The sequence below is a fragment of the Podarcis filfolensis genome, assembly GCF_964270895.1.
Source record: "Podarcis filfolensis genome assembly, chromosome: 14".
NCBI classification, from domain to species: domain Eukaryota; kingdom Metazoa; phylum Chordata; class Lepidosauria; order Squamata; family Lacertidae; genus Podarcis; species Podarcis filfolensis.
Window position 1 is genome coordinate 11228336 of NC_139616.1, and position 14284 is coordinate 11242619.

General features: G+C 48.6%; 1 protein-coding gene across 2 annotated transcripts in view; it reads right to left on the bottom strand.

Moving 5' to 3' along the window:
- Positions 1 to 14284, bottom strand: part of CYP19A1 (cytochrome P450 family 19 subfamily A member 1) — a 41750-nt gene that overhangs the window by 16050 nt on the left and 11416 nt on the right. Inside the window, exons 1-2 of one of the 2 annotated variants that reach the window (XM_083586728.1) lie at positions 3369 to 3457; positions 2936 to 3111 (exon numbers count right to left, since the gene is read on the bottom strand). In XM_083586728.1, the coding sequence (XP_083442854.1) occupies positions 2936 to 3074 (139 nt within the window). In that variant the 5' untranslated portion in view covers positions 3075 to 3111; positions 3369 to 3457. Of the gene's footprint in view, positions 1 to 2935; positions 3112 to 3368; positions 3458 to 14284 lie in introns of those variants that run through there. The other variant, XM_083586727.1, reaches the window with a different exon arrangement.

Sequence of the window (14284 nt, forward strand, 5' to 3'; positions counted from 1 at the left end):
GGCTCAGTGCAGCTAACGCCAGTAAAATTATAGTAAAAACGTAATAGGGAAAAAAACCAATTTAAAATACAAGTTAAAATGCAATTTAAAAAGCAGCCTCATTTTAAAAGTAGCCCATAGATCAAACCATAAGATGAGGGAAACATAAGGGTCAGACTGAGTCCAAACCAAAGGCCAGGCGGAACAGCTCTGTCTTGCAGGCCCTGCGGAAAAATGTCAAGTCCCGCAGGGCCCTGGTCTCTTGTGAAAGAGCATTCCACCAAGTCGGGGCCAGTACTAAAAAGGCCCTGGCCCTAGTTGAGACCAATCTAACCAACTTGCGACTTGGGACCTCCAAAATGTTGTCATTTGTGGAACTTAAGGTCCTCCGCAGGCATACCAGAAGAGGTGGTCCTGTAGGTACGTGGGTCCTAGGCCGCATAGGGCTTTAAAGATCAAAACCAGCACCTTAAACCTGACCCTGTACTCCACCGGGAGCCAGTGCAGTTGGTAGAGCACTGGATGAATGTGATCTCGCGGCAAGGACACCGTAAGGAGCCTCGCCGCGGCATTCTGCACCCACTGCACCATGAGCTAGGTCCATCTAGCTCATGGTTGTCTATATCATGGGTAGGCAAACTAAGGCCCTGGGGGCCGGATCCGGCCCCATCGCCTTCTACATCCGGCCCGCGGACGGTCCGGGAATCAGCGTGTTTTTACATGAGTAGAACGCGTCCTTTTATTTAAAATGCATCTCTGCGTTATTTGTGGGGCATAAGAATTCGTTCACCCCCCAAAAAAAATATAGTCTGGCCCCTGACAAGGTCTGAGGGACAGTGGACTGGCCCCCAGCTGAAAAAGTTTTCTGACCCCTGATATTGACTGACAGCACCTCGTCAGGATTTCAGACAGGCACCTTCTGAAAGCAAAGTACAGTGGTACCTCGGGTTAAGAACTTAATTCGTTCTGGAGGTTCGCTCTGCTCTTAACCTGAAACTGTTCTTAACCTGAGGTACCACTTTAGCTAATGGGGCCTCCTGCTGCTGCTGTGCCTCCGCCACGCGATTTCTGTTCTCATGCTGAAGAAACGTTTTTAACCCGAGGTACTATTTCTGGGTTAGCGGAGTCTGTAACTTGAAGCGTCTGTAACCTGAGGTATCACTGTAGATACGGGAACTGACTTCCGGTGAGTTCCAACTGAAAAAAACCAGCCCTGGCTGGGGACAGTGACCGAGCCAAGGTCACTCAGTGATTTTCATTGGCTGAATAGGGCATCAATCCATGAAACTGACTGACTATCTATGACCAGTTTATCCCGGTGGCACAAAGGATCGGTCTATCTGGCTCTTAACCAGAAGGTTGGTGGTTTGAGCCCAATCAGGGTGGCTGTGAGCAGGAACCCTGCATTTCAGCGTGTTTGACTAAATGACCCTCTGGATGTCTTCCAGCTCCACAATTCTGTGATTCAGTAATATGCAAAATCCTGTCTGAACATGGGAAATAAGCAAACAATTAAAGTGACACCAATGCCAATAGATATGTACTGGGAGCGAGGCACTAACAGCAGCATCCTGCAGAGGTCTACTCAGAAATGAGACTGAGTTCATCGAGAGTTCAGGCTGCAGTCCTAACACTGAACGCAAGAGGACTGGATTATAAGGAAACAAGGTTAGGACAGCACTCTGCTCATGCCTCAGATCAGGGATCAGCAAACTTTTTCAGCAGGGGGCTGGTCCACTGTTCCTCAGATCTTGTAGGGGGCTGGACTATATAGTGGACGTCCGGGTTGCGAACGTGAGCCGTGCGGAATGCATGTTTGCAACCCGCAGTGTTTGCAACCTGCGTCTGAGCAAGCGTGGGTTGCAATTCGGTGTTTCTGCGCATGTGCAAAGCTTGATTTAGCGCTTCTGTGCATGCGCGACTGCCGAAACCCGGAAGTAACCCTTTCCGGTACTTTTGGGTTTCGGCAGTCCACAACCCAAAAAAACGCAACCTGAAGCGGCTGTAACCCGAAGTATGACTGTATTTTGGAGGGGGGGAAAGGAACGAATTCCTATGCCCCACAAATAACCCAGAGATGCATTTTAAATAAAAGCACACATTATACTCATGTAAAACCACGCTGGTTCCTGGACCGTCCGAGGGCCAGATTTAGCAGGTGATTGGGCCAGATCCGGACCCCAGCCCTTAGTTTGTCAACCCATGCCTCAGATGAATCAGTGGCAGGGACAAGTAACATGAGGAGATTAGTTCTAATGGGATGAAGTGTGAAGGGGAAGATTCAAATTGCAATGTGCTTTCAGCTCCTGAGAGAGGCTATGCACTTTTTTAAAATTGCAAATAAAATAGAAGATAGCCCAGATTATAATATGATTGCTTTCATTTGCCATTTCTAATTCTCCTTGAAGGAGAGGTTTTTTCCCCTGTCTTCTGCATATATTTAAAAGTGGAAATTATAGGCTATCTCATGCACAATGGGTTGCATTCAATGTTAGTCAGAGTAGTGTGACGCAGGATGTTGGACCTGGGAGACGTGGGCTCAAATTCCTACTCTGTGCCCTTCATCACCAATCAGCCTGGCCTACCTGCTAGGGTTGTTGTGAAGCTCATATGAAGAAAGGAAGATCCATGGATGCAATATTGAGATCCTTAGAGGAAAGGCAGGGTATAAATGCAGTAACCGGTGAACGAATTGAAATTCATGAACATGGTTAGGAACATATGACTTATCCTAAGTCAGACTATGGTTCCATCAAGTTCAGTACTGTCTACACTGACTGCCAGCAACCCTCCAGCAATTCAGGCAGTAGTCTCTCCCAACCCTGCCTGGAGATGAACCTGGGGTCTTTTGCATGCAAAGCTTCAGCCCCTTTCCCAATTATCTCAGAGCCTTTACTTGCAATGGGTCTTCTCTGAGTAAAAGTTGGATGCAAGCCTCTGCTTTGAAAGAACTTACCTGGTATGGTTGTTGCTTCTTCACAAGTCCACATCAGGAACAGGAAGCCTATGAGGAGCAAGACTGGGACTGTGGCAATTGGCATCGTCTCTGAGACCACGCTGGTGATATTGTACTGCATCGGATTGAAGGCTTCCATGATCGTCTTTGCCCAAGGCCCGAGCCAATCGATAGTCCTGCAAGAGCAAAATGAAAATCCAGCGTGTTGGGAGAGCACTGACAAAACACTCCGTCACTTTGGGTTGTTATCGTGGCTCCAACTGATGCCTTGCAACGCCCCTCTTCTCCATCCCATAAACTGAGAAAGCCTGTCCCACTACCAGCTTTACTTTATGACAAGGCCAGTGGTTTAGATTAGACAACGGCAGCAACAAGTCAAAACAAGAGAAGATACGCTCTTTCTTTCCCCCCACCAAACAAAAGGGTCTCTGACCTTGGAATTGGCGCGCAGGTTTGTTCGCGGCATTTCAAGCCAAGGGAGTTACTATCTCCCAAGCTTCCCTCGAGTAAGTTGGTCGGCCGGCCAGGATGCAGACCTGGGACCCTGTGCCAAATTTCTAATCAAAGGAAAAGGAAATTAAAAACCCTCCGCTGCGAGCAGAGCCCCGGAAAGCCTTTCATCCTCATCACCTTCCGACAACCATTGCAAGGAGTGACAGGAGCGTCCTTGAATTTCAAAGACGACTGAACATATTTCCCCGGCCACACTGGGAAGGCTGGGCCATGCCTGTGAATGAAGAATTGGCAGGGTTTGCGACTAGAATATCTCTGCGTGGATTGTGCAAAGCTTTAATTTGCAATGGCCATCCGTTCGGCTGTCAAGGCTGGCCCAAAGAACTTTGCTGTCCGTGGCAAAGAACAAAACGGTGCCATGCGAACACCCATTCTGCGTAGAGTAGCCGACAGGACCGGCTGCTGAATCCTACTTCAGTGCTGGCAACGGGGCACTGCCCTGCCCTGAGGGAGATTGTCAAGGTAGTTATAAAAATAGAGGGCAACACACAGCTCTCTTGTCCAACAAAAGGGCCTGGTTCAGGGAGATCGGGAGCAAGGGCTGAGGGGCAATAAGACCTACACCAGCACCTGATACTCCGAGGAGGCTGGGGAAAATACCCTCCAAGTGTCCTGATTTTCTAGGGACAGTCCCATGGCTGCTGCTGCCAGCCTCCTCTCTTGGGCAGCTGTTGGATAGTGGGTGAGGAAGAAGGAGAGGCTGCCACCTCTGATGCCCAGCCCTGCATGGCAAACTGGCTCTGGGGGCAGGCAGAGGGCAGGGCTGCCCTGAGAAGAAATAAAGGAGGAGCTGAATGGAGTGCAAGGAGTCTTGATTTTTTTTAAAAAAATGCTTTGTGTGTCTTATCTTGCCCCTTTCTAAACTGTATTTATTGGTGTGTGTTTTTCTTTTTGCAAATCGACCCAAGGAAAAAAATAAAATGAAACTGGGATTAATGTGTTTTCTCAGGACGTTATAGGGCATGGCATGTGTACTGTGTCCCATTCGGGTGGCGCCGGTGGCACTCACCCTTCTTCTCATAGGAAATATTCTGCATGGGGGGTTGGGGACAAAAATTGGGAGGCCAAGGAGAGCCAGTAGCAGGGGACTGAAAAATGTCCCTATTTTCATCTGTGGAGTGTTGGAGGGTATGTGGGAAGAGACTGACCCTCATTGCCAGTCCCACCATTAGCCTTTTGCTGTGGACAGCTTCCTCTGGAGTAAGGATATGAGACCCTGTTCTATTCCACCTAGATTGGCAAGAGGACCCCTACTTTCTGAACTGTATTTAAGCCAGGATCCTTGCAGACCAAGAAGACCAGTACAGTGGTACCACGGGTTAAGTACTTAATTCGTTCCGGAGGTCCGTTCTTAACCTGAAACAGTTCTTAACCTGAAGCACCACTTTAGCTAATGGGGCCTCCCACTGCTGCCGGGCAGCCGGCACACAATTTCTGTTCTCATCCTGGGGCAAAGTTCTTAACCTGAGGTACTATTTCTGGGTTAGTGGAGTCTGTAACCTGAAGCGTATGTAACCTGAAGCGTATGTAACCGGAGGTACCACTGTACCAGAAACTTTATTGTCAGTTAACTCTCGTTTTGCTTTGCATTTGTGTACTTAAACCGAGATTGGGCATTTGTTTTTGTTAGGTAATGATTGAAATTACCCTGTGTTTGACATGCTCTATATTTCATATAAGGGATGTTGGTGGCGCTGTGGGTTAAACCACAGAGCCTGGGGCTTGCTGATCAGAAGGTTGGTGGTTCAAATTCCCACAATGGGGTGAGCTCCCATTGCTCAGTCCCTGCTCCTGCCAACCTAGCAGTTTGAAAGCACATCAAAGTGCAAGTAAATAAATAGGTACCTGTCAGGGGCTCGGGAGCAGGAGCACAGGGGAGAGAGGAAATGGAGAGCGAGGGGGAGGAATCCGAAGGCAGCGTAGGGGAGTATGACAGTGACCCGAGAGATTCCATGAGCTTCTCCAGCGAATCAGAAGATTCCCAGAAGGGGGTGCCGATGGTCAGGGCAAGGGGGGTCCCAGGGGGGACGCACCAGAAACAAGGAGCCAGAGGGGAACCCCAAAGCAGCAGCGGGGGATCAGGACCAGTTTCCCCACCAGAGCGTAGTGGGGGGGAAGAGTCACATGTGTCAGGACCAGCGTCTCCTCCAGCGGGGAGAGGAGATGAGTCAGGGCTGACCACGCCTCCATCGGAGAGTGGGGGAATGGAGGGGAGGTCAGTTGCAGCTAGCCCCCCCCGAAGGGGGAAGCAGTGACAGCAGCAGTGAAACGGTCAGGAGGAAAGTTGTGCAGGCGCGGGGGACAGCAGGAGACCCGGATGGGGAACCAGCTACTAAAGCCCGCCGGAGGGAGGGAGAAGGCTCAGGGGAATCAGCGTCAGAAGAGTCTAGAAAGGGCGAGACCCCGACGGGCAGGCGGACCCAGAGGAGGAAAGAGCAGAGGAAGAGGTGGAGTAAGACGAGAGTCTTAAACTGGTGTATGGGGGGGAGGAGATTCAGACGGAGCATCAGCGGTCTAAAGCCTGAGACGTAGGGCTGCGCGCTGCGGCTGTGGAAGTGAAACTGAACTTCAATAAAGACTTTTGTATTTAACAACGAAGCAGCGTTGGTCCTTTGTGAGCTGGGACCTCGGGCAGCTCTGACAGTACCGCTCTGGCGGGAAGGTAAACGGCGTTTCCGTGTGCTGCTCTGGTTCACCAGATGCGGCTTGGTCATGCTGGCCACATGACCCGGAAGCTGTACGCCGGCTCCCTTGGCCAATAAAGCGAGATGAGTGCCGCAACCCCAGAGTCGGTCACGACTGGACCTAATGGTCAGGGGTCCCTTTACCTTTATATTTCATATGGTTTGATGTTTTGAATGTTTGCTGTAAGATAAAGCAATTTAAACAGAACAGTAGATAAGGACAGACGACTTTAATATTTTGTTGAGATACATCTGGCATGAAACCAGTGACAGACTTTTGGTTAACAAGAATTGTTCCTGGGCCAGAAAAAACACATCACAATTTCCCGCCGCATTGTTGCAACAACAGGAAAGAAGCATGTTTCATCCTTTCCTGGGATGGACTGACGATTGTCTGGTTAAGTTTAGACAGACAGGAGCAATTGCCCCCTGTAAAGGGGAGGGGACATTTGGGATGGCCCACCCTCAGAGACTAATGGAACCTGATGTGTTCCTAAATGCTCTGTGGGAATTTCCAGTGGAGAAGGTTGGCAATCTGGTTGAAGCCTTTGTCTCGGTATGGAACGGTAAGATTAAGTGAGCGGTTGACACAATCTCGCCTGAATGCCCTCTATGGCATTTTGGAGCTTGAGCAGCCCCTTAGTATTCTGAGTAGCTCTGGGTTATGAAACATGCCTGATCAAATGATGCATGATTTCCCACTTGGACTACTGCAATGTGCTCTACATGGGGCTACCTTTGAAGGTGACCCGGAAACTACAATTAATCCAGAATGCAGCAGCTAGACTGGTGACTGGGAGTGGCCACCAGGACCACATAACACCAGTCCTGAGAGATCTGCACTGGCTCCCAGTACGTTTCCGAGTGCAATTCAAAGTGTTGGTGCTGACCTTTAAAGCCCTCAACGGTCTCGGCCCAGTATACCTGAAGGAGCATCTCCACCCCCATTGTTCAGCCCAGACACTGAGGTCCAGCTCCGAGGGCCTTCTGGCGGTTCCCTCACTGTGAGAAGAGAAGTTACAGGGAACCAGGCAGAGGGCCTTCTCAGTAGTGGCACCCGCCCTGTGGAACACCCTCCCACCAGATGTCAAAGAGAAAAATAACTACCAAACTTTTAGAAGACATCTGAAGGCAGCCCTGTTTAGGGAAGTTTTTAATGTTTGATGTACAGTGGTACCTCAGGTTACATACGCTTCAGGTTACATACGCTTCAGGGTACAGACTCCACTACCCAGAAATATTACCTCAGGTTAAGAACTTTGCTTCAGGATGAGAACAGAAATTATGCAGCGGTGGCGCGGCAGCAGCAGGAGGCCCCATTAGCTAAAGTGGTGCATCAGGTTAAGAACAGTTTCAGGTTAAGAACGGACCTCCAGAACGAATTAAGTACTTAACCCGAGGTACCACTGTATTTATCGTGTTTTTAATATTCTATTGGGAGCCTCCCTGAGTGGCTGGGGAAACACAGCCAGATGGGCGGGGTATAATTTTTTATATATTATGATTATGATTATTAGTATTATTACTACTTATATTACTACATCTAAGTGGTGTGCGTCTCACTCAGAAGCAGAGGTGTACCTAGGGGCTGACCAGGTCGGCCCCCACCAAGGGTACAGGACCAGGGAAGCACAAAAATTGCATCTCTGCACTCTGCCTCAGAGTGGCTAGGAGCCCATTGGCACTCTGCCTGTGTGGTGTAGTGGTTAAGAGCGGTAGTCTCGTAATCTGGGGAACCGGGTTCACATCTCCGCTCCTCCACATGCAGCTGCTGGGTGACCTTGGGCTCGTCATACTTCTTTAAAGTCTCTCAGCCCCACTCACCTCACAGAGTGTTTGTTGTGGGGGAGGAAGGGAAAGGAGAATGTTAGCCGCTTTGAGACTCCTTCGGGTACTGATAAAGCGGGATATCAAATCCAAACTCCTCCTCCTCTTCCTATTCTTCTTCTTCTTCTTCTTCTTCTTCTTCTTCTTCTTCTTCTTCTTCTTCTTCTTCTTCTTCTTCTTCTTCTTCTGCCTCAGAGTGGCTAGGAGCCTGTTGGCCCATCTGTGCATTCCCTAGGCTGCTCCTCCACTGCTTTGGGTGGCCGGGCGAGGTGCGCAGGCTCCTCTGGGCATCTCAGCAAAGGAGTCTGGTCCCTGGCATGGGCCATTGCAACAGCCCTGTGGGGCCCCTACCCAGTCGGTCAGTGGTGCTATTAGAAGTGTGAGTGGAGCATTCAGTGGGGCTTGGAGGGAAGAAAGACGGAGAGTGTAGGTGAGAGTTGCAGGAGGAAGGAAAAGGAAGAGATGGAGGAGGCAGAAGGGAAAGCAGTGTGCAGAGGGAGGGAGGAAAGTAGGGCGGCAGGCAGGCAGATGGACCGATGGAGGAGGAGAAGGAGGCAATTGGGAGGTGGAGCAGAGCAGACCTGACCCCAATGACTACTGAGGAAGTCACTGGTGGAGAGTGAAAGAAGAAGAAGAAGAGTTTGGATTTGATATCCCGCTTTATCACTACCCAAAGGAGTCTCAAAGCGGTTAACATTCTCCTTTCCCTTCCTCCCCCACAACAAACACTCTGTGAGGTGAGCAAGGCTGAGAGACTTCAAACAAGTGTGACTGGCCCAAGGTCACCCAGCAGCTGCATGTGGAGGAGCAGGGAAGTGAACCTGGTTCACCAGATTACGAGTCTACCACTCTTAACCACTACACCACACTGGTCACAGGCAACCGAAAGCAAACTTTTTGCACTTCTGGTCCATGGTCTTTCCTGGTTTTGGAGGTGCCGATACATCTCCTTGCCAAGGGTCCAAGGGATGTGGGTGGGTGCCAATACAGCTCCTTGCATAGGTGCATGGCAGCCTAAATACACCTTTGCTCGGAAGCCAGTTGAGCGCTGGCTAGAGCACAGAATCGTGCCTACCATGTGGCCATATGAGCTGCAAAAAAAGGGGCTGATTTTGCAGCTTGCATTGCATCCTCTAGTAGCTGGCTGGCAGAAGAACATCACCTGGAGTCCATTATTCCATATTCTAGTGCTTTACCAGTTGCACTGGCTCCCAGTGGAGTATTGGGTCAGGTTTAAGGTGTTGGTTTTGACCTTTAAAGCCCTTTGTGGCTTAGGGCCCTCGTATTTACCGAACCGCCTCTCCTGGTATGCGCTGCAGAGGACCTTAAGGTCCATGAATAATCATAGTTTAGAGGTCCCAGGCCCTAAGGAAGTCAGATTATCCTCCACCAGGGCCAGGGCCTTCTCAGTGATGGCTCCGACCTGGTGGAATGCTTTGTCCCATGAGACCAGGGCCCTGCAGGATTTAACCTCCTTCTGCAGGGCCTGTAAGACAGAGCTATTCTGCCTTGCTTTCAATTTGAACTTAGCCTGATCTTTTATTCCCCTTCCTTCCCTCCCCCTCCCCTTTTTATGAAGATTACCCACTCTAGGATCCCACAGCTAATTCCCCCCTGGTCTCTTCACCGGCCCAAATAGGACTGCTTTAGCCAGCTAGCCCTGGTGATCATCTAATGTTTATTGGATGGATTTCCCCCCTAAACTGATTTTTGAATTTTGCATTTATCGTTATTTACATTTTATATTGTCTTTTATGCTGTTTTTGTTGCATCAATTAAGAGTTTTAATTTTGTTGTTAGCCGCCCTCAGCCTGGTTTTTCTGAACCGGGAAGGACGGGGTATAAATAATTTTTATTTATTTATTATTAGTAGTAGTAGCTATCGTGACCTTATCTCTGAACTGACTCTCTTCAGCTAGATATGTGTTATATGTGTGCATATCTTCAGTAAAATGAAATCTCCTTTTATCTATGGATTGTTCCCTCCGGCCACCCTTGCAAATTGCAAAGCAAGTGTGGGGAGGGTGATTTCCATCAGGATTATGATTTGGAAGCTATGCTCCTAATGGAAATTGCCCCCCCCCTGCAATGTCCAAGATTGCATTTTAAAACCCATTGACAGGGTTGCAAGCAATGCAATTAACATAGCGTGTAAGTAGGGCTGAGAGACTGTGACTTGAATTTGAACCCGTGTCTCCTTGTGTTTAGTCTGATACTCACAGGTGGACTACAGTTCTCATCACCTCCAGCCGTTGGTCATGTTGGCTGGGGCAGATGGAAGTTGGAGTCCAACAATCATTGGGAGGCGACAGACCACCCACTCCTGCTCTAACCACTGAACCACACTGGCTCTCATCCTTATGCCAAGGCTGCAAAGTAGATCAGTAATGTTTCAAGCGTGGGCCATCGCAGCTAGCCTCAAATGGTGCCCCCTTCACAGAAGCTGATGTCAATACTCTGGGGCCCCATGTAATTTACTTTGCCAAAGCCGCATCTAGCAAGTTGGTGGTTGAGGTGCAATTTGAACAGAAGAATTTACTGATATTATTTTTAGCCAATGCGCTATGGCAATGGTTCCTAATTATCTAACTACTGTGGACTCCCTGTTTTGTAAAAGCTACACTATGGACTTGCTGCTTTTGATTTTCTTTATATCTCTGTGGTAGTTTTTGTTATGTGCATGGTGCCATGGACCCCGCTGTGGTCTAAAGCACTGAGCCTCTTGGTCTTGCTGATTGGAAGGTTGGCGATTCGAATCCCCACGACGGGGTGAGAGCTCCTGTTGCTCTGCCGCAGCTCCTGCCAACCTAGCAGTTCGAAAGCACACCAGAGCAAGCAGATAGATAGGTACCGCTGCAGTGGGAAGGTAAACAGAGTTTCTGTGCGCTCTGGTTTCCATCACAGTGTCCTGTTGTGCCAGAAGCGGTTTAGTCATGCTGGCCACATGACCCAGAAAGCTGTATGTGGACAAATGCCAACTCCCTCGTCCTGAAAGCGAGATGAGTGCCACAACCCCATAGTTGCCTTTGACTGGACTTAACTGTCCAGGGGACCTTTACCTTACCTGGGTGGGTTACTCTGTAAACTACCAATTGGGAACCAATGCCCTATAACATCCTTCCTGTGTGTTAAAGCACATTTTTCTTAATCTCTGTCTTCCTTTGCTGTCTAAGATGAGGCAGCAATTCAGAGATTTTCATTGTCCTTGAATCCGGGCCAGATGAGATTTTGCTGAGTAAGAATTGCAGAAAGTTTTCAGATATAGGGAGAATCCATTTATCCCTTAAGTCTCTGCGCAAATCACATTCCAGGACACAGTGTTCTACATTTTCAATGACAGAATACGAAGACCGACAATCTCTGTATCTGTGGTCTATTAATTTACTTAAATCTGAACGGTGACAGGCAAATAACTATTGACTGAAACCCCCCGGCTCCTATTAGATACTGAAACCGACCTCTTATTGCTTCCAGAATGAAAGAAACATTCAGTTGCTACCTGTAAGCTGTGTATTTGGGCTGTGCCATGGATCTTGGGTTGAGACGGGGGAGAATTTTGACTTGGTTCACATTTAAAGGTGTACCTACCCAATTCACACTTCCTGAAGCAACTGAAGAACTGATACACAGCCATCTTTTGCAAGGATCTGACTTTTGTGATGTAGTTCCCCAACCGAAACACATTTACAAAAATGGTTTCTGTTCTTCTTGTTCATAAATAGTGGGCAAGGTTCTCTATATCCCTGGTCTCTCAGGCTCCAGTGTCAAGAGGGCACATGGGGACTCATTGAAAGTGGGGCAATATATGAGGCACAGGATCCATGCGATAAAATAAATCTCTAAATGCATAGGAGCAGAGTGATCACAATATTATGCTGGCAGATACTTTCCTCGATTTGCCTTGTACAAGCTTGCAAGTGTGCATAGTTTAATGAAAATTCATGCTTAATGGGAATATAAAAATTGTTTAAAATGTATTTATTAGGGATAATCTGCACAAATACGAATAAACCAGTGGAAATAAGATGCAAACATTTGTTAAGGGAAAATAGCTTGCAAAAATGGATCCACTAGTCAAAATGGCATTGTGAAAAATGTGTTGGGAGATATTTGCGCTAAAGAGCATAGCTGTTGTGGCTAGTAGCCATTGAGAGCATTATCCTCCCCCCTTGTCCCTTAATATTTTTTGAATGCAATCTCTTTTTAATGTAGTTGATGGAAAAAACAACAACAGCAACAACACACACATACCAAATGCAATTTTGCCATGGCATTCATTGGAGCCGTACTTCTTTGAAAAGACACATTTTATGGGTTCTCCAAAGATGAGGACACCTGCCCACAAGTATTTAGACTTCCCTGTTGGTTTGCCCATCACATTTTTTTAAAAATGTACCACTTCTTTAGTTCTTGTTGTTGTTTAGTCGTTTAGTCGTGTCCGACTCTTTGTGACCCCATGGACTAGAGCACGCCAGGCACTCCTGTCTTCCACTGCCTCCCACAGTGTGGTCAAACTCACGCTGGTAGCTTCGAGAACACTGTCCAACCATCTTGTCCTCTGTCATCCCCTTCTCCTTGTGCCCTCCATCTTTCCCAACATCAGGGTCTTTTCCAGGGAGTCTTCTCAGGAGGTGGCCAAAGTATTGGAGCCTCAGCTTCAGGATCTGTCCTTCCAGTGAGCACTCAGGGCTGATTTCCTTCAGAATGGATAGGTTTGGTCTTCTTGCAGTCCATGGGACTCTCAAGAGTCTCCTCCAGCACCATAATTCAAAAGCATCAATTCTTCAGCGATCAGCCTTCTTTATGGTCCAGCTCTCACTTCCATACATCACTACTGGGAAAACCATAGCTTTAACTATACAGACCTTTGTTGGCAAGGTGATGTCTCTGCTTTTTAAGATGCTGTCTAGGTTTGTCATTGCTTTTCTCCCAAGAAGCAGGCATCTTTAAAGACTTCTTTAGTACATTTATATAAAAAAGAAAAGGTAAAGGACTCCTGGACAGTTAAGTCCAGTCAAAGGTGACTATGGGATTGCGGTGCTCATCTCGCTTTCAGGCTGAGGGAGCTGGCGTTTGTCCACAGACAGCTTTCTGGGTCATGTGGCCAGCATGACGAAACCACTTCTGGCACAACGGGACACCGTGATGGAAACCAGAGCGCGTGGAAGTGCCGTTTACCTTCCCGCCGCAGCGGTACCTATTTATCTACTTGCACTGGCATGGTTTTGAACTGCTATGTTGGCAGGAATTGGGACAGAGCAATGGAAGCTCACTCCGCCACAGGGATTCAAACTGCCGACCTTCTAATCGGCAAGCCCAAGAGGCTCAGTGGTTTAGACCACAGTGCCACACGTGTCCCATAGTACATTTATGCCCAAGATTTCTCACCACCACCAAGCAACTCAGTGCAGCAGACCAGGGAGATGGGTTGTCCAATCTGGGCACTGACCTGCCTCCGATCTGCTTAGCTAAAGCAAGGCAATCGCGCCACAAGTTTCTTGTGAAAGCCATTGGCTAGAAGCATTAATGTTCGTACACAGTGCACTTCAGCACATGTACCAGTGGTAGTAAAAGAATAGCAGCGGCAATGAACCGTTAAGCTTCCAGCAATGGTGCTGTGCTACTTCTATAGCTGTGCAACTTCTGAAACTGTAACAGCTGACCACTTTGCAAATGGTTCCTGCAAACTTGATGTTCTGACTGTGAGAGATACCAGTGTAGCCACAACAATAATTGCCCTAAAATCAGCAGCTGCACTGTGGCCGCAATCTGAAATATCATACGAAGTAAATCCCATTGAAATCAGAAAGGCCAGGGTGATTGTGAAGGTTAGATAGCAAGATAGCAAGAAGTCCAAAGGCCAATAGCCCTCTAGCTATTCTGGCTTTTGGATAGCCCCCCGCGAAGCCTCCGTAGGGCAGCGGGAGGAAGGCTCCGCGCTGCCCTACGGAGGCTTTGTGTGGCTCTTGTGGGATGTGGGGGGCTCTGTCACTTCCCCCACCTCCCAGAAAAGCTCCCTTTAAAGAGCGCACGGTTCTTGCGGGAGATGGGGGAAGGGACAGAGGGCAGCTTACCCATGCGCAGCCTCTCCCAGGCAGGGGGAGCCTTCATCCCGCTGCCCGGGAGAGGCTTGAGCAGCTATCCCAGAAGCCAGAACAGCAAGAGGCTATCCCAGAAGCCAGATCCCTCTTGCTGTTCTGGCTTCTGGGATTCAGAATTTTTCCCCCTTGTTTCACCCCCCCCCCAAACTAGGTGCGTCTTATCGTCTGGTGCGTCCTATAGAGCGAAAAATACGGTAGTTTTTTGTTGCTCTAGAGCAGGGGTG